Raw genomic sequence first — 27809 nt, 5'->3', positions numbered from 1 at the left:
CTGATTTCATTACCACACACCTGTTATCTCTGATACCGGGTTGGGTTGACGTGACCACCATTAGGGCCGCATTTTACGCTGAATAAACTCCAATGACTGTCACACTTTCTAAACTCATAGAACTAATGGCGTAGCTTTGTTAACCGTTTTGCAAGGTGTAGTCTCCAGGCCTAATCTCTGGGATGCAGCCACAGAGCTATTACTCTGAATGTTAAAAAAGTAAATAAATAATTAATAGTAACTAAACGTCCACCTGTTGATTTGTGATCAACTAATCGTTTGATATTCTGTGGTCACTTGATCTGATCTTACACATAATAGCATATCAACGTTCTGATATAACGTGCTATAGCCGAGTGCTGTTACGGTTTAGGAGGGAGACAGTTTTATCAGATAGGTATTTATAGCTTTCAGACGCACTGCCTTGTGAAAGTTTAATGAATAAATCACAAGCTCATATCGTTCCGCCTAATTGATATTCCCTATAGCAAGCCTAGGCACTCCTCTTCTCTGCGCTGGTAGAAAGATCTCCGTCCGCCGCAACCAGAGCTAAATCAGCCCCAGCAAGGCGAGGTTCGAAACAGAGCAGCATCATCAGAGCGACTTTCCACCGGGGTCTACATTTAGACACCTTACCGTGACTCCATCTGTGTTTACCTACAACACCTAATGTAAGAGAGGGGAGAGGGAAAAAAAAGACGGGGACCTCAACCAGAGAAGATGGGAACGTTTGGGATGATAGTCGGGACTTTACATTACATGGGACTCTATATTCAACTCAGCGCCACGTCCAGACCCTATGGACACACAGAGGTAGAAAACCACCTCACCGGGAACGGTACGTATACATGCAGCCTTTTCTTTGTTTTTGCTTTAGCATTAAACATGTCAATATATTGGCAGGCATCATAGATTCTGAAGAGCGCCCCCCCCCCCCCCCCCCAAAAAAAAAAAAAAGATAGCTTGATCAGAATGGAGGTGATCTATTGTTGGTTGACTTCGGGTTGTCTGATGTGTTGTAATGACATTTTATCACATGATAAAACACATGAAGCATGTGTTTTTCGAAGGGAGCAGCAACGTCTTAGTCAACCACTTCATGATAACTTTGTTTCCACGTTCGTTTGCGAGAACGATTATTCGGGAAGATGAGCTTGAATGTCAAGTTAAATGATCACATTGAAATTACATGTGATCAGAATTGTTTTGTTGTTTGTAGAATATATAATATATATTTTTTAGTCTATGTATTTTTGCATTCTCCCTTTAAGCCACAGCATCTGCCTCTCTGATGGGATCTGTGATCCACTTTGGGTGTATTGTGCTGTGACCCCACGCTGAACAAGCCTCCACTTTACAGCCAGTTGCATCATGAAGACCCATGCTCAGCTTGCACGGTTCCTCCCTGCCTGGGGGGGCTGCTGGCCCCTGCTGACTGGCATGCAGACCATGCGTGACCTGAAGGACAGAGGGGCAGCAGGTGGGCTGCCCCGGGGGGCAGCAAGCTGCCTGTGAGGCTGAACGCTCTCAGCCCCGGGGCCAGATCCCTGCCAGCTGACCTGACGTCAGACCCACTGCTCCACCATCAGACCCCATGCTCCACCGTCAGACCCCCTGCTCCACCGTCAGACCCCCTGCTCCACCGTCAGACCCCCTGCTCCACCGTCAGACCCCCTTCTCCACTGTCAGACCCCCTGCTCCACCGTCAGACCCCCTGCTCCACCATCAGACCCCCTGCTCCACCGTCAGACCCCCTTCTCCACCGTCAGACCCACGCTCTCCATCACCCACCGAGGATAAAGCCATACATGCATACCAGTCAAAACTGTCTCCCAGTTCATATCTGTAATCTAACCTTCGGGCAACCGTAACACAGCCCTTTCCAAGTACAGCTCTTTGCTTGTATCTGTGCTGCCTGGCAGGCGGCTGAACGGTGGGCTGGGTCAGTTGTCCCCAGTGGCGGCCAGCTCCCAGTCACATGGGCGAGGCGGACAGGAGATGAGGAGATAATGAAAGGAAAACAGTTTGTTCTTCACGACAGAGCTTCTAAACGCCGTCTGGAGCAGCTGCTCATTAGATGGGTACTCTTCAATTAACATCTCATTGAGGACGGGAGGATTAGCGAGCTAATCAATGGAATTAATGAATCACTTAAGAGCTGAGGAGCTCGTACTCCACGGAGAAACGGCAACAGCCGAGCTGTGTTGTTTAAACCCTGTGGGCTGAACACACCGTGTTTCTCCCCTCCATGAAATAACTGAACTGAACCTATGTGAGTCACCTATGTGTCCGTCTGTCCTCCTGTCTGTCCGTCCACTAGCCTTTCATCCTGCCCGAGTCTTGTTGTCTCCTTGTCCTCTCCCTGCTCCCTGCAGCTCTGTATCCTGTTCCAACCTCAGCAGTTTGTGTTGACTATTCATTAAGCTCAGGCTCATGCTGAGAGGGAGAGAGGTGGGAGGGGGGTTGGGGTTAGGGAGGGCGCGGTGGGGGGGGGGGGTAGGGAGGGATGGGGGCGGCGAGGGGTTAGGGTTAGGGGGGAGGGAGGGAGGGAGGGGGGAGGGAGGGAGGGGGGGGGTTAGGGGAATGAGAAAGAGGTTGGCAGCCGGGAAGCTTCCTGGAGCTCAGTGTTTGATAAGGACCTTGGAAGGCTTAACTGTGTGCCTCAGAGGCAGGGAGGCAGGGAGACAGATTTCTCTGGTCTGGGGCTTGACCCTCATGCTGCAGGGTACTCTGCACTGTGAGGGCTCTGCTGCACCTAGTCATGATATTGGTTCTTGGTCCGGACTAACCAGCTGTGGCATGTACTTCTTGGCAGATTAGCAACATACTGTTATCTTGGAGCAAGCTCTCCTTCACTGCCTTCTCTTCTCCTCTCCTGCCTTTGTCAAGATTGTCTCCCTCGTCTCTCTTTCTCCCTATTCCTCTCTCTCTGTGTCTCTCCCTCGCTCTCTCCCTCACTCTCGCGCCCCTCGCTCTCTCTTTCTAACAATCTCCTAAACACGAACATCAAAAGCAGGCCATTACCAGCTAAAGGGTCAGCTTGCAGTCAGAGTGGCTGTTTCTCATTTTCTCCCTTTAGCTCCTCGGAGAGCTTTACTTCACAGGAGCGTCTGAGTCCGAGAACACATCCGAACCCTGCCTCTCCCTTTCATGTTTCTCCATGTCACACCAACAGTCCCTCAGCCAGCCAAACAGTCGGTCAGATAGAAAGCAGTTTGGTGGTGCGACCCAGAGAAGTCCCTTTAGACTGGTGATCCATCTGAATAGTTTAGATATTTATTCATCGTCTCATATGCATTTATAGATATAATGTGTTCCGTCTGATATCCCTCTAATGGAGAAGCGAGATGGGAGAAGGAGTTGGAGTGAGCCAGGGAGAGGAGAGAGAGAAAGAAGATGTGGCGCTTCTCTTCTGTGAGACGCACTACCGCTCGTGTTGCCATGTTTCCTGTCCTGGGCGACTAGGCAGGACCGGTCTGCTAGTTAACACAGAGAGGAAGAAGCAGAGAGTCTTATTGGAAGCTTCTCGGAAGCGCGTTCTTCTTGGAAGCGCGTGCGTGTTGATCGCGGAGGGCTCGTGTGATATTTCCCCGGGCCTAGGTGAAAGTACGAGTACAGTTTGGGTCGTGGGGCCCCTCGGCAGTGCTGAGGGATGCTACGTGCCATTCACTGTGGCCTCACATGGGTTGAGTGAACACACCGCCCCCAGCCCAGCAGAAGAGACGTCACCTCTCTTCATTAGCGCTACAGTTTCTCTCTCACCGGCTCCCTGGCTGAACTCTGAAGGGGCGACACACGCTGGCTGTCCTTCCAGAGGAGCGGCACTGTCCGTCTGTCCGGTCAGGGGGTGTCGGAGGGAAAGTTCACGGTTGTACCTGTCACATGGGTCCTGCTATTGACGTGACGGAGTCTTGTATGGGTGTGGAAAAGAGGGCGGGGTTAGGTGTGGCGTCACATTCAGTCTGCCAACCTATTGGCCGGCCATGCCTGTCAAGGCACAGGGCGAGGTGAACAAGACAACTCTGACTGTGACAAAACGGTCTTCACAAACCTGGAGCTACAAGTGTTGTTATGAAAGACGTCATATTCAGACTGTTACTTCTGATTCGCAGCCTGAAACTGAGAACAAGGGGTGAGAGAAGTAAGAAAGAGAGGGAGAGAGAGAGAAAGAGACAACACAGTCTGTTTAGGACTTGTTGAAGTGGTTGAATCTCCATATCTGCGATGGCGGACAATTGTGAAATCCGACTCTTTCATGGCCGTTATTCTAGTTAACACGGTGTGTCAGAGTTTGTGTCACTGTCGAGCCTGCTTTCCTTCTCCTGGATTCTAATGTCTCGTTTTTGTCATTCAGTCTCTTCATTCTCGTCTCTCATCACTTTTGTCTCTTTCTGTCTGTTCCTCTCTCTCTTATTCTCATTCTCTGTGCATCTCTGTGTGCCTCTCTCCCTGTCTTATTCCTTCTCCGTTTCCCTCTCTCTCTCTTTCCCTTTCTCTGATTCTCTCTCTCTCTCTGTCTCTCTCCATTATCGGCCAGCTCTCCTGTCTGCTTACCTTCATGGCTGATGAGGTGCCCCATTTATCACCGTCACTGTGGACGGAGGGAGAGAAAGAGAAGAAGAGGGCTATCTTGTTAAACCCGCTTGACTTCATGTTCTCTACAGAGTTCTAGTTTATTCCTTATTGTCCGTGTCAGGAGGCCCCAGGAGACCTGGTTTGGGAACGCTGGAGGACGGAAGGAGCAGAGGAGGCATCATTCAGGTGGAAGTGTGCTTCAGTGCTGTCACTGAGCCAATGTCTGGTGCAACTGGGCTGAAGTTGAACAAAAGCTTTTAAGGTTTGGAACGAGGGTTGGGGTTGGGTTAGGCCTGTGTTGTTGGCGTGGGACTGGCTCAGGGTGGAGAGCGGGAGTTGGCATCCAGAAGGCTCGAGGCATTAGTAGGCTTACGCCAATGAACAACGATTTTAAATGAATGTTGTCCCGCTGGTGCAGGACAAAGAAAGTGTGTATGTCTCGGTGTGGCTCTCTGGGTGTGTGTGTGTCTGTGTGTGTGGTCCCAAAAAGATGCCTGCAGAGTGGAGGCAAGAGAAAGAGAAGAGAATGCTCTATTTCACATTTTTCTTTTTCTCAGTCACTCTCTCTGAAACTCTCTCCATGTGGATCGTACAGGAGGATAATATTATCTCCTCAGCCACCTTACAATGTCAGAGAAAGGTTACAATGATATATTTGCACAGCGCTGCATAGGGAATGCAGTCCCCAAAGAGCATGGAGAAGAAGAGGGAAGCTGGGAGGCTTAAGGGAAGCTCCCATGTTATAAATAAATGAAAGCCAAGTTTTTTCTGAATCTCCTATCCTGCTGACCACCCCCTCACCTTCTTCCAACACCATCTCTCTCTCTTTCCTCCAGTTCCTCTCCACCTCCCTATCTCTTGTGGATATATCTTATATCTGATATGTTATCTTACAAAAAATATCTCTTCCTTCTCTCTCTCCTTCCCTCCGTCCTCCAGTGTGTGTGTGTGTGTGTCATGTCCAACATCAAAACAGCCCCTTTACGTGCTCCCGACAGACCACAATACCGGTCCACAAATACAGATACACAGATAAGAAAGAAGAAATCGTTGTTGTCACAGTAACACTAGTCAGAGAGCTAGGTCTCTGATGGTCCTTTTATGGATTTGTTACAGTGCATTCAAATGCTTTGTCTCTCTGGCTAGAGACACTTCTAGTACCAAAATCACAAACTTGCCTGTCATCGTCATGGTATTCTACCGCAATCTCATTTACTTGCAGGGGCCGTTGTATTATTGAGTTTCTATACAATAAGAAGCCTGTCCTTGACCATCTCACTGCCTTGTTTACTGGCAGAGCAAACCATGTTTGACCTTTGGTTTAAAGACAAGGACTTAGCCAGAGTAGCAGGACAGCAGGGGCTGAGGTCTGTTGGAGTGTCTGCCAGTGGCAGCCCTGCTGAGGGGATCCGCTGGACGGAGATGGGACAGTCACAGAACAAGTTTGGCATGGGGACTCCCCTCTGGTTTGAACCTGTGGGACTCCATTGATTGGTTCTCCTTTGTTCCTGGAGTGATTGGGAGAGCTGTTTCTCCCTTTTCCTCTGTTGTTCCGTCCCTCTCTCTCTCTCGCAGTGTCGTCTTTCTCTTTTTTCTCTCTCTTCCTCTCTCTCTCCCCCCCCTCTCTCTCTCTTTCTCTCACTCTCTCTTATCTTATTATCAAGTTAGGTTTAGTTGCCAAGGGCTTGATATACACAGAGAGAAATAGAAGCGTTTACTGTATAGAGACCTCCATCTGGCCATAGACCATTGTGATCTACCACAGCTTCATCTCCAGCCCTCAGCCAACTCAGACAGACCAGGCATTGGTATTCAAGAGTGTCTGTCTGTGGCTGCAAGAAGATGATTAGAAAGGAGAGGAGAGGAAGGGGAGGGTGGAGAAGGGATATTCTGATATTGTGGATGTGCATGCATAGAGATCATCTGTCTTTACCCTCCCCTCTGAGAGATCCAGGGCCAAACCGACATAACATGGCTGACATGCTGACATAACTACAGGAGTGGTGTTAGTCAGAATCAAAACCGGGGGCCCCTTTATCGGCATGTAAGTACAAGGTCACAAGTAATGTGTGACATAATGTCACAAGTACAAGGAATTTGGCTTTGGTAGGTTTGGTAGGTAACCATAAACATAGTAAGTACAAATATGAAGATAGATAAAACAAGTATTGTAAGATAACTTAAGCACTGTAAATACAAGGCCTCATGTAAACATGGACATGTTCCTTCTCTCCTGTACCCTCCAGCAATGTTCACAGAGGTGCCCCAGGACCTGAGCGTCCAGCGGGGGCAGGATGTGGAGATGGCCTGCTCCTTCCGCGGGGCGGGGACACCCTCCTATTCGCTGGAGATCCAGTGGTGGTACATCAGGAACCAGAAGGATTGGTCAGATAAGCAGCCTTGGGAAACCAATCAGGTGGGAAGATTCAAATGACCTTTGAGAAAACAATAGATAATGTGAACTAATGGAGAGAAGGCTTTTTGTTTTATTACAGCATTGTTATCTCAATCTTTTACAGGTTGTGCCTCAGGAATACAAGCCTAAAGATGCCACTAAGATCAGTGTGAGTGTCTTGCAATGTCTTTCTACGCTGTTTATCTTTGTCTTTGTCCTTGTTTATTAGATTGCTTATTTCTCACCTCTGAAGAGCAGCAAATTGGAATTAAATAGAAGTAGAAGACTATACATTTATCAAGTTTAAATATGTCTCTAAGTCAATAGTTTATCATGATCTCAGCCCTGCCTACTGGCTGCTGTGTCTGAATCTACAGAGGCTATGAGCCTGTATGAGCCTATATGAACCTGTATGAGCCTGTATGAGCCTGTATGAACCTGTATGAGCCTGTATGAGCCTGTATGAACCTGTATGAGCCTGTATGAGCCTGTATGAACCTGTATGAGCCTGTATGAGCCTGTATGAACCTGTATGAGCCTGTATGAACCTGTATGAGCCTGTATGAACCTGTATGAGCCTGTATGAGCCTGTATGAGCCTGTGTGAACCTGTATGAACCTGTATGAGCCTGTATGAGCCTGTATGAACCTGTATGAGCCTGTATGAACCTGTATGAACCTGTATGAGCCTGTATGAGCCTGTATGAACCTGTATGAGCCTGTATGAACCTGTATGAGCCTGTATGAACCTGTATGAGCCTGTATGAGCCTGTGAACTTAAGTGTCTGTATGACTCTGGTCTGTTCAGACTGTGCGGGACTGCAGCTGGTGTGTTTTCTGAGTGTGATGCTGCGCTCCTGCCTGATTAGCCTCAGGAGACACCCAGACACAGGCAGGCCTGCTACCTGGGAGCAGAGAGATGAGGACGTGTTATATTTATCACCAGCTGCTGCATCCGTGCAAATAACATCCCAGAAGAGAGAGGGGGGGGGGGGCGTCTCATGGGGCCAGGTTACTGTTCCTTTGAGTGTGTGTGTGTGTGTGTATGTGACTGTGTATGTTGCCTCCCTGTTCCTATATGTGTGTGCGAGTGTTGCCTATCTGTGTGTGTATGAGTGTTTGTGTGTGTGTGTAGCCTCTCTCTTTGTGTGTTGCCTCCCTGTTTCTGTGTGGGTGGGTGTTTGTCCCTGATACGGTGCCAGACAAATATTCTGAGAGATATTTGATCTGTTTTCTGGAAATGAGCCCTTCATCACAGACCTGTTGGATCACGACCAGTAAACTGTTGCCCCCCTGTTGCAGGTGGTCAAAGTGGCTGGCAGCAACATCTCCCACAAGCTCCGCCTCTCCAGTGTGAAGCCGGCAGACGAAGGCACGTACGAGTGTCGTGTCATCGATCTCAGCGACACCACAGCCCGCCACCACCGTGCCCGGGCCTACCTACAGGTCCTCCCAGAGAGACGCCCGAACCAGGAGGTGGGCTACCATGGTACCGGCCTCAATCCTCAGCGGGATAGCACCAAGTCAGCCATCAGCTCTGGTGGTCACCACCCCCACCACCACCCCCACCTCCAGGAGCAGGGGCTTCCAGCAGCAGCAGCCCAGCACAGCTCCATCCAGGCAGGCAAGGAGGCGAGGAAGAGGTCTGGGGAGAGCCACAGCCCAAGTGACTGCATAGACAGCTGTGTGCCATAGAGGCCCCTCTTCGGCCTAGTCTAGCCTCTGTCTGGCTCATGCCCAGCCCTGTGTCTCTCCAACACAACAAAACAACAAACCCCTCCACTCTTGAACATCTGTCCGTCTCCCCCCCCCCCCCCCCGGCTCGTCACCAGCCTTGTGCTCCCATTCTCAGAGTAACCCTTCCTCCCTCTCTATCTCTTCTAGGTTATCCACACTGTATATATTATTGTATAAAAATGTAACAAGTGCATGTTAAGTATGTTGATCCATTTACGGGTTGGTAAGAGACCCCCCTTCTATGAACTCGTAGTTCCGACTTCTGAATTTGACCGCTTTGGTCTGTCTGCTGCTTGGCTGTTCACAACCCTCACGCTGCATTGCTCTCCATCTGTGTTCCCTGGTGGCTCCGCGTGGGCAGTGCTCTGAGAAGCATTGGTGCCATGAAGCTGGTAATCCCCTCTTACCAGCCCCTGGAGGGAGAGGGCCCTTTAGGCAGTCCTCCCTGTGAGATGAGAACGCCAGGGAACGATGATCCACTCATTTGGTGTTGTCCTGACTGCTTTCTGCTGGACTCGCCCGTGTTTCAAAATACAGACGTACTGCATCCCCCAGACTGTCAAAGCAGCCGCTCCGAGTAATGTGGCTGTTTCTCATGAGTTTCCATTCTAGTTTCATTGGTCCAGCGCTTCTAAGTCGCCCTGCCCATTCATTCAGGATGAGAGACGGGACTATATCTCTTCTAAACTTTGCTTTGATGTTTTGTATCATTGTCATAATGTTGGGACATTTCTTCTACAGTGTTTGACTCCATGTGTACGCCTTTATCAAATCTAATAAATTGTATAATGAAAGACTGTGCCATCTGTAGGAGACAGGGCCTTGGTTCCTGATTGTAATACAGGCCTGTTCTTGGTGAATGGAGCTGTCTGGGTGTGCATGGCTCTGTATGCTGTGAATGGGACTTGCATGTGGGCTTAAATCAACTTGTATCTTATATTGTCAGTATGAGTCTGTGTGTCTGTGTGAGTGTGTCTGTGTGAGTGTGTGTGTGTGTGTGTGTGTGTGTGTGTGTATAAAGGCTGCCACAGCCCACCCAGCCAGTGAGTAATGATGCTATGGGAAGGAGCTGGCAGCAGGATAAATAGCTGAGTATGTCAGAGATTAAACGCTAGCTGGCTAAACACAGAACACACCTGGCAGCCAGGCTTCCTGCCTCCCAAGAGCCAGCATCCATTATGATGTCACAACATGGGGGGGGCAGCATCCATTATGATGTCACAACATGGGGGGGGGGGGGGCAGCATCCATTATGATGTCACAACATGGGAGGGGGGGGCAGCATCCATTATGATGTCACAACATGGGAGGGGGGGGGGCAGCATCCATTATGATGTCACAACATGGGGGGGGCAGCATCCATGATGATGTCACAACATGAGGGGGGGGCAGCATCCATTATGATGTCACAACATGAGGGGGGGGCAGCATCCATTATGATGTCACAACATGAGGGGGGGGCAGCATCCATTATGATGTCACAACATGGGGGGGGGGGCAGCATCCATTATGATGTCACAACATGGGAGGGGGGGGCAGCATCCATTATGATGTCACAACATGGGAGGGGGGGGGCAGCATCCATTATGATGTCACAACATGGGGGGGCAGCATCCATTATGATGTCACAACATGGGGGGGCAGCATCCATTATGATGTCACAACATGGGGGGGGCAGCATCCATGATGATGTCACAACATGAGGGGGGGGCAGCATCCATTATGATGTCACAACATGAGGGGGGGCAGCATCCATTATGATGCCACAACATGAGGGAAGGGGGGGGCGGCGGAGTACTTTGTGTTATAGTTACTTCAGCATTAACAAGGTCAAGAAAATTATTGTATTATTTCAGAGTAATATTCCTTTGCATTACATCATATTTTACATTCAGAAAGGAAAGTGGAGATACTGTACACTTTGTTATTGTTTGTTAGAATCGACCAGCTCCACACAACAAGGCTACCAGCCAATCATAATCAGAGTTCCTCATAACTGCTCCTGGCTGGTTCACAGGTGTTTTTCTGAGGTAAGTCGAACTCTTCCAATAGTCTGAGGACGTTGTCGGTGAACTCATTCCTCGCGCTGCCCTGCCCACTCAGCACCACAGGCTGGAGGTCAGGGTGGGGTGGGGTGTAGGAGTGTGGGCAGTGGAGCTCATTCAGGGTCAACCACAGAGCGTCCGGGTCGACTTGGGTCAGCTGACGGAACACACTGCGCAGGAGGAGAGGAGAGAGGGATGAAGGACAGACGAAGGGAGATGAACGAGGGATGGGAGGAAAGAGTTCATTCCACTGGTGAGTGTCTCCAAGGGTATCATGAGGTTGGTCTGATCACTTTGATGCAGCCACCTCCAGGTTTACCTGAGACAGGCGTCCTGTAGTTTAGCTGGCTGCCTGCAGCTGAGGTATGGAAGACAGGCTTCACACACTGAGTTCAGGTCGGATTCACCTGTGCATGAAAACACACACACACACACACACATATACAGTATGTGGTAACAGTAAGTACCAACAAACAAGGACACACACGATATCCTGATGATCACATTTATTGCTTTATCACATTTATTGAGAGTGTAACAGCCACGTCTGTCTCTAAGCTCCAATGAAGAGAGAGAGAGATAAAAGAGGAGAGCAGAGAAAGGAGAGGAACTAGATGAACGGAGCTGTAGTGGAGCAGGGTAATAGCAGTCAGGGGAACAGCCTGCTTCCCTCCCTCCCTCCTCAATCGCTCCACCTCTTCCTCTCTGTCTCTTTCTCTCTGGGTACATTTCATAACCATGGCAACTCCAACACAGTGTAATGCCCCCAAACCATAATATATAATTTAGCACCCCACCCCCACCCCCCTTCCCATTCTCTTTCTTTCTCTTCCTCCCTCTAAGTCCCTATAGCAGCATAGTTCCAGCTGTAGTCTCTTTCCCCCTGGGAGCTGGTTGGCTTGGGGGGGGGGACATTGCCACACACCCTCCCATGCATTCTAGGGGACAAAACGAGCTCTGTTGAACCAGTTGGAGCCTGACCCCTAGTGGTGCAGAGGGGGCATATCGCTTTTCAAGGGAAGAGTGAGTTTGTGTGTGTGTGACCTACCCAGGTCTAGTCTAAGGCAGAGGGACCCCAGTCCCTGCAGCACAGCCAGCTGCAGCTTGTAGGCAAGGGTATGGCTGTAGATTGGCCCCGCCTTGGCACTGACGGGAGCCTGATTGGTCAGCGAGCTGGTCAATTTGGGAAGCACCTCCTTCGACACCCGCTTCCTCAGGAAGTCCCCACAAGTCTCCCCCAGCGTACACAGCACCTGGAGGACACACAAATGCACACGAGCGGCTGAATCGACACCCCATTCAATGCATACGCCCATACAACAATCCCACTGCATTAGGGTGGGATTAGGGTTAGGGTTAAGTAGTTGTTGGTTTAGATGAGGGTCAGGGTCCAGTAGTTAGGGGTTTAGATGAGGGTTGGGGTTAGGTGATTAGGGGGTTTAGATGAGGGTTGGGGTTCAGTAGTTAGGGGGTTTAGATGAGGATTAGGGTTCAGTAGTTAGGGGTTTAGATGAGGGTTAGGGTTCAGTAGTTAGGGGGTTTAGATGAGGGTTAGGGTTCAGTAGTTAGGGGGTTTAGATGAGGGTTAGGGTTCAGTAGTTAAGGGGTTTAGATGAGGGTTGGGGTTCAGTAGTTAGGGGGTTTAGATGAGTGTTGGGGTTCAGTAGTTAGGGGGTTCAGATGAGGGTTGGGGCCAGGTATCTACCCTGAAGGCTCGGAGGACGGCCAGGGGATCATCTGTGGTGAGTCTCAGCAGGAGGGGGTGCCAGCAGCGGTGGGCCATGGGCAGCAGCTCGTCCTCCCTCTCACTCAGCACACACACACACAGCTCCAAGATGTCCAGCACCTGCAACACACACACACTGTCAGAGGCAAACCTGCTAAACAGCCCCACATCCCCCCATCCACCTCCACGAGCACACACACCTTGAGCCTGAGCCTGAGGCTGGGATGGGAGAGCAGGTGGGTGCAGCGCTCCATGACATCTTTGGCGATGGCCAGGTGGGCCGGCAGCTCCGTCTTCACATCAGGACCCTCGGTCTCGGTTTCCGTAGCAACTGAAGGGTCTAGAAGACGACAGCAAGTCACACGGCAACCAAGGACCCCGTTGATAAACGTACACGTCATGCGCAGCCTCTTTTACCTCAATGCAACTTCACCATCTCATTTCAATACCGTGTTGGTGACAACACATAGACATATGGGACTGCACACGGGTCGTTGACATGGTTCCATCCAAAACACCGTAGTCAATGAGATACTACATCATATATGTGGCCCATGAAGGAATCAAGCGACAAAACCCTGATGGTGTACTGTACGTCTCCCCCTCCAGACTACAGTTCCCTGCTACCTGGGGGCTCTGTTTCCCCATCCTCCTCCTCCTCCCAGGTGCCCTCTGCCAGCTGCTTCTGTCTCTGGTAGTCCTGCAGGAAGTGACGCACGTCCAGAACTTCCTGGTCCTGAGACGCCATCTTGGTTCTGTTTGGTTCAGCGGTCCCTCCTCTGGCTGAGGGGAACCATCGGGCTGGGGGCAGACAGCAGGGTTAGGCACTAGGACTGGGATTGTAATCTGCTGGTGTTATAAGGTATGTTTGTCTCGCACCCAACTTTAATCTCTACTGATATGAGGTTTCATGCTGACTCTCATCATCATGTATTCACATCATGTCTCCTGGCTCTACTTTGAATCAGCAAAAACATAAATGACGCCAAACAGGTTATAAGGGGCAGACGTGGCAGCGCATTAGTAACAGTGTCCAGGGCTCCGGTCTATGTGTCCTCACCCAGGGCCTTGAGGAGGCTGTGCAGCACGCAGCAGAACAGGGGGGCTCTGTGGTCGTAGCTGAGGTCCAGGGCCAGCAGCAGGTCCTGCACCAGGTCCCCCAGCAGGGGCAGCAGGCTGGAGTCAGAGTTGAGGAACATGACGGACAGCACCCGGGGGGCCTGGGGAACGTTCAAGCACGTTTACGTTGAGAGTGATGCACGACAAAGTCTCAGATACGTTTCTATGTCTAGAGATATTTCTAACGAACAGATAGAATTGTTCCGGTTCCTGTTTTGCTGTAAGTACTGTTCGGATGTGTCCATGGGCCCTACCTGCGGGTGCACAGCCAGCCTCTGCAGGTTGAGCGACACGTCGTTCACCAGGTAGTCAGCGTTGGCGTTGATCAGCTCCGTCAAGGAGCCGTAGCCGCAGGCCTCAGACACCGCCCACATGGCGCCCAGCGCCGCCTGGCTCACCAGCACCGACTCCTCCCCTGCCTTCTCCAGCACCGAGTACAGTGACGTCATCAGCAGTGGACGGAAGGCGGGGCCCAGGGCCTGGGCGAAGCAGCCGATCCCCTCCAGCTGCAGGCAGAGCTGCCAGATGTTGCTGTTCAGCTGGTGGACTGTGGGGGCCCGGGGCCCCAGCTGGATGGGACCCGCTCCAGGCCCATTTAGGAGCTGGAGCTGGAGGGGGTGTCTGTCAGCATGGCTGGATATGGAGAGGAGTCTGGGGCTTCCATCCTGGACCTGCTTGTCTGGGTCTGAGTCCGTTTCCTGGCTGGTGGCCAGGTGCCAGTTGGCCAGGCTGGTGTACTCCTCTATGATGGTCCCCACCACCGCCCTCAGTTCCTCTAGATTAGGGGCATGGCCCTGCCCCTCCGCCTCCTCCCCCTGACCCCCCCAGCTCCTCCCCACCCCCATCCCGGCAGCCCCGGCCACCAGCTCCTTCAGGACCAGCGCCGCCTGCTTCCTGTACGCCTGCGACTCCCGGTACCGATCCAGGAAGTGGTCCGTCAGCAGGTAGACATCGCCATGGTAACCCAGCATCCGGCATATCTCGGCCAGTATGGCAAAGATACGCTCGTCCGTGAAGTACAGGAAGTGTTTCCTCTGAGAGGGCGCTACGACGCTCGTCCCCGCGGCGTCCGTCTCCATGGCGACGCGGTGGCTCCGCTCCTCTACGATGCGGACGTCGGTGACGTCCAGCTCCAGGACCTGCAGGAGCGCCTGGGAGACGCGCTGGAGGTGAGTGGCTGAGGCCAGCACCACACACACAGCCGGACCCAGCACCTGTACACAGGAGAAGGGAGAGGTTAAGATTAGACAGGGGAAGAAATGGGCTTTGTGCCTTTAAGGACTGTAATTCAATAACAATATGTCACGTAGAAAAACAGACAAGAGGTATGTAGGGAAGATGTGTAGCGTGTGTGTGCACGTACCTTCAGGTAGCCCAGGAACACATTGAGGATGAACAGCTTGCGCTGGTCATCCGACGCCCTCATGAGCCGAGGCAGCGAGGTGGCCAGGCTGTGGAGGCTCTCTGATAGGACGTCGCTGAAGGTCTGACCCCGCCCACAGCCCTGGCTCCTCCCCGCCACTCCCCGGAGCGCGGCCTCGCACCTCTCCCTCACCCTGGCCTCCTCGTCATTCACCCCCCCGACCAGGGTCTCCAGCAGGGAGCCCACACACTCTCCCAGGGAAACGCTACAGTTGGCCAACAGGTGGTCGGCCATGTCCACCAGCTCCAGCCTCACCCTCCAGTGCTGGTGGGCCGAGCAGCAGGAGATGATCTTCCTCAGCAGCAAAGCCAGTCTCCCTGACGTTCCTCTCACCCAGTCGTCCGTCCTCTGGACCATCAGCTCCCCCACCCGGCCCAGCTCCAGCCCTGGCCTGGCCTCCTCCCCAGCCCCCTGCAGCTGGCTGTCAGCCAGCACCAGCCCCACCGTCCTGGACCACAGCCTGAGGGCCCTGGCTGTGACTGCGTGGCCCTGCCTCATGTCTCCGGAGATGACCCGGGACAGAGCCATGGTGATGCCCGGCAGGAAAGAGGCCAGGGTACTGCCCAAGATGCGGGCCTCCTCCCCTGACACTTCCACATGGTCCTGGGGACAGTCGCACCGCAGGGTCAGGGCCTGCAGGCACCTGAGGGCAGCAGCTTGCACCCCTCTGGACTTGTCCTGCTCCCCCAGGGCCAGCAGTAGGGAGATGGCTGCCCCCAGGCCAGGCAGCATGCTGGGCTCAAACAGCCTGAACACAATGTCTCCGTAGGCAGCGTGTAGCAGAGCGTCCAGACAGCGTAGCACCGAGACCCTCACCTCTTCTGAAGTGGCTGGCGCAGGCTTGCCGGGGTCGGTTGGGGAGCAGAGGCAGAGGCATAGCTCAGACAGCAGGTCCCGCAAAGTGTCCCAGCTCTGGACACAGGTGGTTTCCAGGAGGTATGCCATAGCCTCAGTCACGGCCTCCACCAACCCATCTTTACGCGGGACCGGCTGCTTTAGGACAAACCGAAGCGGGAAGAGAACATAGTCCTGCAGCTGCTGCAGCGTGGCGTCATCGACATCTCTCAGCTGGCTGCCCAGTGTCTCCACATTGGCGACACTGGGCTGACGGGTCAAAAGCACGCAGGCGGGACGAAGGTACGCAAAGGCTATCTTGGGGTCGTTGATCTGGGCCATGCTGCGCCAGATCTACTGACGTCGTTCCCCTGAAACCAAAAGAGAACGGGAGACGTCTATAATGCAAGGCTGTTGAGAGGGGATTGATAGCTAAATTCATACGCTTGAACCAGCATAGCTTGCTGAATTTTGAGGACAAAATTTGATTTCTGCCTAAGGTATGTTTTCTAAATTGTCGTGTTTATAATTATGAGATTTATTGTTGTTTTTCCACGTGCCTGGGCATGCAATAAAGCTAACATGAGGAGTGATATAATGAAAATAAACATACCGTTATTTATTGATCGATAGTGGCAATATCTACTTCATTTGGAACACATTTCCCTGACTTGAGCAGAATAACGCTGCACATGTACCCTGCTGTGAACTGTCAACAGTCGCTTGTGTATGTCGTCATGAATCCGCGACGTACCTGCTTCAGTTGAAAGGTCAATCAGCCATCTTTGAAGGAGTTTATGGTGGGTTAGCGTTTGCTTTATCTAGCTACTAGCTAGTTTGCGAATAAGCGTGGTTTTAGTTTGGTTGCAGCATTCACATGTGTTGTCAAAGGGAATCGGTTGATAAACATCAGATTTTGCATGATACACAAACAACTACTTTCGAGTTCCACTCGGGTCACAGACTTCAGTGAGTAGGTTAGCGAACAGGCTAGCTAAAAATATAGGCTACCTAGCTTGCCTTGGTAGGGTACTTGTGGCTTGCAAGCTTTCTAGCAAATTCTGTGTAAACAAACGCTACGTGCGTGGAGGTTTTCGAACTATTAGTTAGAGGGTGCATATTTCATTAATAGCTATAATCATCAACTTAGGTTAGCTAGTTATTGCACCCTGGTAAAGTTGGAATAAACAAGACAAAAAAGGTTGGTCCATGCAGCATGGCAAATCAGTCAGCTAGCTAACTAAGAGAGACAGAAAGTCTTGTTTTTGATGACATTACTTATTTCGTGGCTGTGTTGTCACGGTATCTTGGTAGTGGCTGTAGGGTGACGAGGTCAGGATCACCATGTCGTCTTTTTCTGAGTCTGCTCTGGAGAAGAAGCTGTCTGAGCTCAGCAACTCCCAGCAGAGCGTCCAGACGCTGTCGCTGTGGATTATCCATCATCGCAAACACTCGTCCCTCATCGTGCGAGTGTGGCACAGAGAACTAAAGAAAGGTGAGATCCGCAGCATTGAATCCACCAAGCGTGTTCTCCGCAGTAGAAGTAGTAAGGGCTACTGTTTATGATCTAAATCCACACATGGGATTAGTCCATTAGAAATAGACCAGGCAGAGAGGGCCGTTACTGTGTATACTGATTGTGTGTTGTTCTGTTTTACAGCTAAAAGCAGCAGAAAGCTGACCTTTCTGTACCTGGCTAATGATGTGATTCAGAACAGCAAGAAGAAAGGTCCAGAGTTCACCAAAGATTTTGAAACGGTTCTGGTGGACGCCTGCTCTCATGTCGCCAGGTATGATTATGGTCTGGATCAGGAGTTAGACACGATGTACTTGCTGGCAGTGCCGTTTCTTGTCTTCGACCTCCCATGTCCAGATTAGACCATTGTTTTGTCGTTCCTCCACCCAACACACTCCGAGCGGTTACAGTATAGGGATGGTTCTCGAGGCTCGTCTTGAACATGTCTGTGTTCCTCCCCCCAGAGAAGCAGATGATGGCTGTAAGAGGCCTATGGAGCGCCTCCTCAACATCTGGCAGGAGAGGGCCCTCTACAGGGCTGACTTCATCCAGCAGCTGAAGCTGGCCATTGAGGACTCCAACAGCCCCAAACCTGCAGGTGGGAGACGAGCTGACGGAAACGTGCCCGGATGACAGGAGTTTGAGCTGTTGTGCTGTTTTGCTGTCCTGTGTTGAGAAAACTGCACCCGCTCTGTCGACAATGTGTTGCCCGTAGAGCGGATGTGAGAGTGGCGCCTACAGTTTTTAATGTAACCTTGGTCCAAATGTTTCCACTTTCTCCCTTGTTCTAGTATGACGAGACATGCCTTTTTATCTTCTTTCTATACTTTTTGATCAAGTTTCAGTTTAGTTCTACTTGTGTGTTCCTCGTGTTTGGCTTGTGTGCGACACACAAACCAGAGTGATGATGCTCGCCTGTACGAAGGAAGTGCTCTTTTAGATCTGTGTACGAGCCAGCAGTCAAACAGAACCCACCAGCAGCACTGTGAAGATGTGGTCTGTCTCCAGACCCTAGACTGGGGCCTGTGGAGGACGTTGAGGATCTCTCCCAGGGCAGCCTTGTGCAGGCCAAGACTGTCTGCTGTTTTCTGAAGAATGAGCCATGTATCAACAAGGACATCAACACCCATCTCCAACAGGAAGAAGAGGGAAGACAGAGAGGAGGTGATGTCAGTCCAAAAGAGTAGCGAGTTGAGGGAAGGCCAAGAACTGCTAGAGGCACTCTAGAAACGGTTCCAAGATGTGGTGGGATGAAGAGGATGACTGGACATAAACAATCAGATCAGCCATGGAGGGGAGCCAGGAATGTGTAAAGGATCTAAAGCTGTTGGAAAAACAGGTTTGACTGAACCTCCACCCCCGCAAGCACAGCAGGATAGGCCCCCCCCTTGCTGCTGAGGACAATACAGGAGGAACCAAGCTCTCCTCCCCCACCGCCACTGAAAACAACCTGGCCAGGACAGGGTGAGCACTGGGACCTGCTCCCAGGTCACTGTTGATGTGGATGACCACTGCTCCTGGCTGCCATTGGAGGAAGGACAGCTGGATGGGACCCATGTAGAGCGAGAGTTTCTTCAACTGACACTTCCTGTGTCGCCTCTACCTGCATGCGCGTGCCTCACGCAATAAACCTTTCTTCTCTTCAACCTTCTTTGCGCTTTGGGGTTATTTATTGTTTTTTTTTTAGATATACCCTTGGACTACACACTTTATATTTGACTTTTATACTTCACCCTGTTACTTTTTAACTTCATAAGTTAAACTACTTTGGACGCTGAACTCCTTAACCAATACATTTGAAATATTGTGAATTTTGTACATTGTACAGTTTTGTTTCTTTTTGTTATTATATTACACTTCTATTTAGCCATCGTATTAATATGATTATTTATTTCATAATTTCTCCATGTCTCTATTTTCTCCTGTCTCCCTGCCTTTGTAACCCCCACGTTTCCCTGCCTGGGGATTCATGAAGTCTTCTGTGATCTTATCTTAGAGGAGAAGAAGCCTGTGAAACGGACCTACCAGAAGGTTCAGGAGGAGGAAGAGGAGGAGGACGATGACTACAGATGCCATGGCTCTCCTCACGTGATCGACGCCTCGGGGCCTCAGCTGGTAGGAGACGGCGCCAACAACAACCTCGATATGACTGACTCTTCTTCTTCGTGCTTTGGCACTTGGCCTCACTCATCTTGTCTTCTCTCTCGCTCCCCTCATCCTTCCTACCTGTTTCCCTCCCCTGTCCCCCTCCCTCAGACGGAAGAGCTAGTCAAGGCCCTGCAGGACCTGGAGAACGCAGCTTCGGGGGATGCTGCTGTGCGTCAGAAAATCGCCTCGCTTCCCCAGGAGGTCCAGGACGTGTCTCTGCTGGAGAAGATCACTGGTAAGACCTGAGCAGACCCGGCCAGAACATACTACTCCTTTAACACCTCCAAATACTGCCAGTACAATGAGCTCAAAGCTGCAACTGACACTACGGCAGGTCAATCAAGCGCAGTCTTTTACAGCGCCACAATGCATGTCGATCTAGTAGTACACGTGTAGATCCAAGTCTGAATTCACGTCATGAAGAGGGGGCATACTCAATGTCTCCGTTTTTTGTGTTGTGTCTTGTGTGTGCGGGGTTGCGCGCGCTCTTAGACAAGGAGGCGGCAGACAAGCTGTCCAAGATCGTGGACGAGGCGTGCCTGCTGCTCGCCGAGTACAACGGGCGCCTGGCGGCCGAGCTGGAGGATCGCAGGCAGCTGGCGCGCATGCTCACAGACTACATCAGCTGTCAGAAGGAGGCCCTGACCGAGAGGGAAAAGAAGCTGGAGGTGAGCTGCCCACGTGGCCCACGACCCCCTCCACCCTGGAGCCGGTCTGAGGGACCCTCCACTGCAAACCACCCCACTGGGTGATCCCCACAGTGATTTTGTTCGAGTGATTTTGTTTCGAGAAGATATTCCAGCCCCGTCCTCTGTCTGGGAAGGGTTGAGTTGTCAGTTTTTCCTTTGACTGTTTGTGAGCTGAGTACATGATGCTGTTGTCAGCTGGCAGACTCATTAGTGATGGGTACTGTAGTGTAAAGGGAAAGAAGGAAAATGCCAACACAGATGTGGTCTGCTTCGTGTACTGTGTAAAATGTAAACATGACGAAGTCGTGTGGCGTGAAACAAGAAGCAGAAGCGTATCGAACGTGACGCGAAAAGCTGTTCAGCGCCGTTCTTACAAGAACCCCGCTTCTTTCTGAGGATTTCTCAGTCGTCCTCAGTTCCCCTTTCTCTGTCGAAGCTTGAGAGTGTGCGCTCACCAGTTCTGTCCCGTGTCCCGCAGGAGTACAAACAGAAGCTGGCGCGGGTGACGCAGGTGAGGAAGGAGCTCAAGTCCCACATCCAGAGTTTGCCGGACCTGTCCCTCCTCCCCAACGTGACAGGAGGCCTGGCCCCCCTGCCCTCCGCCGGGGACCTCTTCTCCACCGACTGAGCCCAGAGGCTCCTCCTCCTCTCTCACTCCGCCCCGCCCTGCCCCGCCCTGCCCTCCAGCCCTGCCCAGCCTGACCCTGCTCCAGCTCCACCCCCCCACCCCCACCAGGAGGCTGGTGCGTCCTACCAGTCTCCGTCTCTTCTCCCCCCCAGACCCCTCCCCCCCCCCCCATCACAGCCAGGCTCACTCATGGCTGCCAACTCTCAACCCCAGCCACTTTAGACCCCTAGGGACAGAAAATGAAATCCCCCCCCCCTCTCCCTCCCTCCCTCCTCACCCCCTACCTTCCAGACTATGTGGGAGAGGAGTTCTATCTCCCCAAAGGTCCATGGTCGTAGAAGATTCCGCGCCACCAGCTAAGACACGAAGCCCTGTTTTAGTTTTTACTCTGCAGCAACGTCAGCAAACTCAACACTCTGTTGGGAGAAGTACCCAAGCTAAGCTAAAGAGCGTAGTACAGTATAGTTCATGTTTGTACTCATAAAGAAGAAGATGAAGTAGGAGGAGGGAAGGGTTTCCTCCTGCCTGGTAATCCGCTCTGGCTCCTCCCCCAAACGGAAGCATCCTCTTTCTGTTAACAGTTTTATGTAAGCAGCTTTTGTACTGTTGATGGAAAGTGTTTTTTTTTTTTGAGAGAGAGAGAGAGGTTGGGGGTGTTTTGATTGTGTGACTGCTGTGAGTTCATAGGGGGAAGGGGATTCAAATGTTAAGTTTCAGCCATATTATTACCAACCGCCCTGCCATAATCCCAGCTCATCACATTGGACCATATCTTCACCCTCCAGACCGTCAGATGACTTTTTCTGGATTGTTCCCCAGACGTTACAGTGGATGGTCAGTCCTGGATCCTTCTCATTAGCCAATCACGTCTCACCACCGTGTTTAGAACGCGACAGTGGGAGGGCTCCGAGGCCTGTTGTTGACACGGCTGACCCACAGCTTCGCTTCCAAGATCCACGTTCACCCACAAACACCAGTGGAGTGTTGGGGGGGGGGGGTTGACAAACCGAACTGGTACGAGGGTCGGGCCAGACTGCATACCTGCATCATGTTCCAAAATGGTCAAACTAGCGCAGCCCCTGTCAGGCCCAGCTCTGGGGGAGGGCCACACTTACTCCACCTCATGTATTCTCACTGCAGTCAGTCTGTCTCATCCTCAGGTGCCCATAGACAACTCCTGTCATGGTTTTTATAATGGAAGACAATCTGAGAGAGCCAGTTCCTCAGTGTGGACCACTGCCCAGTTGATCTGTCAGATCAGAGCTGGCCAATGGTGTGGAGAAGCGGCAGCAACAGGTCATCTTATTGGCTAGACCGACAGTAGGCTTTAGATCTTTCTTACCCGGTTACTGTTTCTCTCTGCACATACAGACTATTGCTGCAGTAGGTTTTTTCAGTAATAAAAGTGATTCAGTGGCAACAAATAAAATGGAACCATTGGAACAAACAGTGTGTGGGCTGACTTTTTTATTATTTATGTCTAGCAATGTGACAGCTCAGCTGGATTAAGAAATAAAATAAAAATGGTTGATTGATGTGGTTTGTTCAATCTGTCATTCGAATGTCACTCCTTGACATCAATGTTCAGGAACCCTTTAACGTTGCTCAGTTTGTCACTGTCAAAGTCCACCAGGAGCTTGTGTAGCCCAACGTTGGTGGGAGTGAAGTCAACTTTGACCTTGGCTTCTTGTTGAGGACCCAGAGTTCCAACCCTGCAGGAGAGAGCAGAATTACACATCACACACACGACCTTGTAGCTTTAAATATACTTTGAATCCTCTCAAGAATCTGTTTGCCAAACTAGGTGTGACATAACGTGTGTGTGTGTGCACATGTATTATGTGTGTGGTGTGTCCTTTTTGTGAGTGTCATGCATGTTTGATGTCCTTGTGTGTGTTTGTGTGCTTCTGCCGTACATGTGTGTGATGGTGTGCTCTCCGGTGAGCCCTGCTCCGTCCAGGGAGAAGCAGCAGTTCAGCAGGTCTTCTGGGAGAGGGTTCTGGAGAGACACTTCAGCACTCAGAGGTCGACCCACTCTGGGTTCTCCCAGGATCTATGGAAGAACAACCAAACAGCTGTCAGTACATATTTACATGACATTTAGTCATTTAGCAGACGCCCTTATCCAGAGCGACTTACAGTAAGTACAGGGACATTTCCCCCCGAGGCAAGTAGGGTGAAATGCCTTGCCCAAGGACACAACATCATTTGACACGTCCGGGAATCGAACTGGTAACCTTCTAATTACTAGCCCGATTCCCTAACCGCTCAGCAATCTGACTCCCACATATGGAACTCAGGCCATAATATTCTATGTCCTCCGCTGAGATCCTCTAGGATTTCTGGTTTCTTCTGGAGTCTAGGTTGTCTTCATCTCTCACAAAGCCTTGGCTGCCTCTACCCCTGGCCTGTCCTTACATGTATGTTTATGTCGGGGTTATCCAGGACAACAGTCTTCTGGGTCTTGTGGAAGTCCATGCCGGCCTGATCGATGACGATGGCTTTCAGCAGGATCTGTTTGTCGGAGGTCAAGTTCTCACCGTACACCGAGTACTCCAGCCGCAGCACAACGCTCTTCTCTGCAGGGCAAAGGGTTAATGGTCAGAGGTCAGGACAGTCCTTTTGGACCCCCGCCCTCTCCACTAATACCACACGCGCCCCAATGAGGCCACACCCATACACACCCTCTCCACTCAGGACCTTCAGGTTAGAATCGTAGGCGTGACCGCAGATGGTGCCCAGCTTGCCGTCGTACGACACGATGCGCGCCGTGAACAGGAAGCGACACGTCTTGTCCTCCATTTGGTTGTTGACGACACGCGCCGACACGTCATAATCTCCGCCCACGAGCATGTTTGGGGGGAGCTTGATCTTGATGTGCAGGCCAGGCTCCTCCCCCTTCTGCAGAAGCTTGTTGTGGTGCTTGGCCTTCTGGTAGACCTGCCTCTCCTCTTCCGAGCCTGGCCAATAGCACAAACACAGAGCAGAATGGACAGAGAATCTCAGGGTGCTTGTACTGGTGTGTGAAGTCATCATGTAAGGGTGTGTGTGTGTGTGTCCTACCTACCTTTGAGGTACTTTGTGGGTGTGTGATGTCATCATGTACGGGTGTGTCCTACCTACCTTCGGGGTACTTGTACTGGTGGGTGATGTCGTGCCTGTCGTCGCTGCCCACAGCCTTGGTGCTGATGTGGTGCCCCACGGTGGCCGTAGAGCCGCCCATCCGGGCCATGCGCCCGTCTGTCAGGCGGACGTACTCCACCACGTCGGCGTTCACCTCCGCAAACACAAACGGAGCGTCGTACTTCATGGTCAGATCCCCCTCTCTCAAGCCCTTCAGGGGGACGGGACCACAGCAGTACACTCCTGACACACACACACACACACAGTGTCATCAGAGGGGGATGTTCTTTGGAGGGGCTGGCAGGGAAGCTTTTGGAGGGTCACTCTAGGAGGCAGAACAGCTGGCTGTCAGGGGCCCAGGACCCCAGACTCACCCTCACTCTTCTCTTGGGGTGTGGGGTCGCTGGCCTGCCAGCCACTGTACTCTGGGCTCAGGTCAGCGCGCTTCATCCAGTTGTCCACCCACACATGGAAGTTCCTGACCAACGGAGAAGCAAGGGCACAATGTGTTTGTAGCGTTGAGCCTGCTGTCTCCCTCCCACCCAGAGCCGTTCACCTTCCTCACCAGATGGACTCAGCTGAGATGTCCTCTCCGTCCTCGTCATACAGGAACTCAATCAGCAGGTTGGCGTTCTTGTCGTGAGCTGATCCAAAGTTGGTGACTACGCGGCAGGGGATTCCCAGAGCCCGGGAGACTGCGCGCACACACACACACACACAAGTCACACTTCAACACGTGAGATACAGAGCCTGACTCTCGCAGTAATGAGATAAACCAATAAAGACATCTAGTGGGTGACAGATAGGCCCAGAGGCAGACTTGAAGGAGAAACTCATCTATAAATAACACCTACTACAGCCCTGGGCTGGCGTTACCTTAGAATCAGCCACGAGACAGAGGTCTCTGCTGCTGGAGCTGGCTTTAGTAGTGCAGTATCACAGCACACTATCGTCATATTTCATGTGAATTAAAAACACTTCTTAAAGTGTTTACAAAGGTGAAATGGTGAATTACAAGAACCACATTTAACTTCTGAAACCTATAGAATGCAGTGTTCCCCATGCACGGTGAGACTAATACCTGTGCAGGCAACCGATGCAAACACCCAGCACTGTCCATAGCGGACACTCCCTCCCTCAGCCCACTGTCTCAGGATGGCACCACTTCCTGTCCAGCGAGTTGGACGCACCCCGTCAGAGTAGTCTCCGCCCCACTGGCCCACCAGCAGCCCACGGTCATCCTGACTGTTGACCTGGGAGCAAGAGAGGGAACAGGAAGGGAAGATATGAGGGAGAGTGGAGGGGGGCTGGCAGAATCCATGCTGTACCCAGATGGAGAGATAGTACATATATTTTCATGAATGACCACGTCATGCTTACATAAATGACATCAAAGTTATCTGAATATTTTGGAGCTAAAGTGGTGGCATCTTTGATTACCGATAAAAGTATGAATGGGTGGAGAATGAGTGGTAGTCACCATGATGTTAGTGGGTGGTCCCTACAGTGCAGTGCTGGAGGGCAGCACCTACCATGGCACTGATCACCCTGGTCACATACACAGGGTTCCTCCTGGCAGAACAGTCCTTGTCTGCATCCGACACAAACTTGGGATTCTCATCCAGGATCCTCAGACAAATGTCCAGGATGCCCGTCTCAAACTGTGGATGGTGAGAGTAGAGAGAGACAGACAGTTCAGAGAAAGAGAGACCGACAGACAGGTCAGAGAGAGAGAGAGACAGAGAGAGAGAGAGAGAGAGAGAGAGAGAGAGAGAGAGAGACAGTCAGGTCAGAGAGAGAGAGAGAGAGAGAGAGAGAGAGAGAGAGAGAGAGAGAGAGAGAGAGAGCGAGAGAGAGAGAGAGAGAGAGAGAGAGAGAGAGAGAGAGAGAGAGAGACAGGAAAGAGAGAGAGACACAGACAGGAAAACGAGACAGACGGAAGTTGTCGTGTTTGTGACTTCCTACTTGAGGACTGTATTTGGGATTCAGGGCTGTATCGGTGTGAGGCTCTGTTCCCCCCACATCATCTGGATGACTAACAGAGAACACAGATGTTGATTCAGTGGCTGTGACATACCTGTCCAAACAACCAGGGATAGGCTTTGATCCTGGTGGAAGAGCCCTTGTAGACCAGTCCATCCTGGGCCAACACGTACTCCTGCCTCTTTTCCTCACTGCTCATGTACACGGCATCTCCTACAGCCAAGACGCACACATGCTCCAGCATCAGATATCTACATACAATCTCAAATAAACCCAGGCAGACTGTACATGAAGCAGCTGGCTATGTACTGCTAGACTAGAGAGGAGTTGCTGGATGTTTTATATATGATTAGATTTTTGGGATCATATTTTCATAAAATCGCATTATGGGTCACTTTGCTGGGACTCACGGGCACACCAGGGGTTGAAGAGCAGGATGAACTGGCCCAGGGGAACACTGTGACCCAAGTCCAGGCTGAGGGAGTAAAGACCGATGGGGGCATCAGGGGAGGAACAGATGGACAAGGAGACAGGCTCCCCAGGGGGGCTGGTGATGGAGGCACTCCAGGCTGTGTTGACGGTGGAGTCTGACAGGCCAAAGGAGACCTTGGTGCCTGATTCTTCTCTGGGCAGAGGTCCTGGAGAGAAAGAGCGATGTCTGTCTGAATGTAGAGAACACCAGGCTCCCCTATGTTGTCACGTCATGGGGCCAGGTGGCCTCGAAGGTGGGGCAGCCTACCGGTGTGAGCCGTGAGGGTGCAGCTGCTGGGGAGCTGGCTGCCTGGCCTCAGGTGCAGGGTGAGGGAGAACGGCTGGCCCCTCCTCACCACCAGACGGTCCACGCCGTTCAGCTCTGTGTGGTGGTCGGTGTTGTTGGCGTGACACTGCAGGTCACAGTGCTCTATCTCCCCAGCTAGGGAGGAGAAAACAGCCCAGTTTACTGGAGCACGTGGAGCAGGGGCCGCTGGCCGTGTAGAGTTACTGTGACAGGAGATGCACTCAGTCATGGTGGAACATGTTGCGATTTAGCCTCGCCCATTTTCTTAATAACACAACTTGTCTAATTGCATTCATGAACAAAACAGTAAACTGGTAATGTAAATGTTGGAACATTGTGCTAAATGTTGGATCATTCCACCCCAAAAACCCTCCAAAACCCCAAACTTGATCAGCATATTGTTCTGTAAGTGGTTGAAACTACATAAAATAGCAGACACTTTTGTGTACTGTTTGATGTCTGCTATTTTTCACTAAAGTGAAATGTGGTCTGTAAATATGTGATTATAAGCATGTGGGTCGGTTTAGTTTGGTTTATGACACTTGTTCAAATGACTATAAACACAAAGGTGTTTGCACCTTTGCAAATCAAATGTATTGATCTATTTCTTCCTGATTTTAACAGCTCATAGAACCCAATGCATTACGTTTCATTTTTATTTGAAAGCGTCCACATTATTCTCCTCATGAATAATGCAACGCAGTTCATGTCTTTCACGGTAATAGAGTTCACAGATTGACATGCATTTTAGGTATAAAGCACACTGAAATCTGAACACTTACAGGCCGTAGCTTTCCACTCTCCAAGGCACTCTGGATGTAAAGTATCTTACCTTGATTCATGGCTTTACAGGCGTCTATTCCCTGGGGGAGAGTAGCGTAGAGTGTCACGGACTGTCTTACTTCCAGTCATGCCACTCTGGGGTATTTGTAGCATGTGTAATGTGACTACAGGAGCACGGCATGGCCTTCCATGAGCTGTTTTTAGTCATGACAGACCTTTCCTCAGTATCACTCATTATCAAGTAACCTAGGTATTATAAGTGAGTGATGACGAGGCCATTATGGGCCTATCATGAAAGCCAAGTGGCC

The 27809-nt window shown here is 51.3% G+C and overlaps 4 protein-coding genes across 7 annotated transcripts; 2 read left to right on the top strand and 2 right to left on the bottom strand.

Moving 5' to 3' along the window:
• Positions 1-720: 720 nt before the first annotated feature.
• On the top strand, positions 721-8741 carry LOC146251731 (V-set and transmembrane domain-containing protein 2-like protein). The gene is made up of 4 exons (XM_084680774.1): positions 721-838; positions 6822-6991; positions 7095-7139; positions 8272-8741. The coding sequence occupies exons 1-4, from the start codon at positions 721-723 to the stop codon at positions 8662-8664; spliced, it is 726 nt and encodes a 241-aa protein (XP_084536900.1). The 3' UTR covers positions 8665-8741.
• A 1795-nt stretch (positions 8742-10536) lies between these two features.
• tti1 (TELO2 interacting protein 1) lies at positions 10537-16577 on the bottom strand. The gene is made up of 10 exons (XM_084679323.1): positions 16467-16577; positions 14960-16224; positions 13851-14810; positions 13538-13697; positions 13105-13278; positions 12678-12817; positions 12457-12597; positions 11800-12004; positions 11071-11158; positions 10537-10921 (listed from the first exon to the last, which is right to left on the bottom strand). The coding sequence occupies exons 2-10, from the start codon at positions 16193-16195 to the stop codon at positions 10687-10689; spliced, it is 3339 nt and encodes a 1112-aa protein (XP_084535449.1). The 5' UTR covers positions 16196-16224; positions 16467-16577; the 3' UTR covers positions 10537-10686.
• On the top strand, positions 16231-20929 carry rprd1b (regulation of nuclear pre-mRNA domain containing 1B). Of its 4 annotated transcripts, none has more exons than XM_084679328.1 (8): positions 16231-16353; positions 17168-17348; positions 17514-17643; positions 17834-17967; positions 19366-19484; positions 19626-19752; positions 20010-20185; positions 20685-20929. In XM_084679328.1, the coding sequence occupies exons 2-8, from the start codon at positions 17198-17200 to the stop codon at positions 20832-20834; spliced, it is 987 nt and encodes a 328-aa protein (XP_084535454.1). In that variant the 5' UTR covers positions 16231-16353; positions 17168-17197; the 3' UTR covers positions 20835-20929. The 4 variants fall into 4 exon arrangements, with proteins under 4 accessions (XP_084535454.1, XP_084535453.1, XP_084535452.1 ...); XM_084679327.1 differs by lacking the exon at positions 16231-16353 and adding an exon at positions 16604-16653; XM_084679326.1 differs by lacking the exon at positions 16231-16353 and adding an exon at positions 16652-16822.
• Positions 20930-22284: 1355 nt separating this feature from the next.
• tgm2a (transglutaminase 2, C polypeptide A) lies at positions 22285-27684 on the bottom strand. The gene is made up of 13 exons (XM_084679324.1): positions 27551-27684; positions 26680-26853; positions 26351-26578; positions 26035-26153; positions 25490-25618; positions 25039-25210; positions 24523-24652; positions 24332-24435; positions 23958-24200; positions 23519-23794; positions 23253-23413; positions 22751-22887; positions 22285-22546 (listed from the first exon to the last, which is right to left on the bottom strand). The coding sequence occupies exons 1-13, from the start codon at positions 27558-27560 to the stop codon at positions 22399-22401; spliced, it is 2031 nt and encodes a 676-aa protein (XP_084535450.1). The 5' UTR covers positions 27561-27684; the 3' UTR covers positions 22285-22398.
• Positions 27685-27809: the final 125 nt, after the last annotated feature.

Source organism: Hypomesus nipponensis, chromosome 18 (assembly GCF_054491055.1).
Source record: "Hypomesus nipponensis isolate SF chromosome 18, ASM5449105v1, whole genome shotgun sequence".
NCBI classification, from domain to species: domain Eukaryota; kingdom Metazoa; phylum Chordata; class Actinopteri; order Osmeriformes; family Osmeridae; genus Hypomesus; species Hypomesus nipponensis.
The sequence above is the reverse complement of the archived record's forward strand: the minus strand, read 5'-3'. Positions and strand labels throughout refer to the sequence as shown.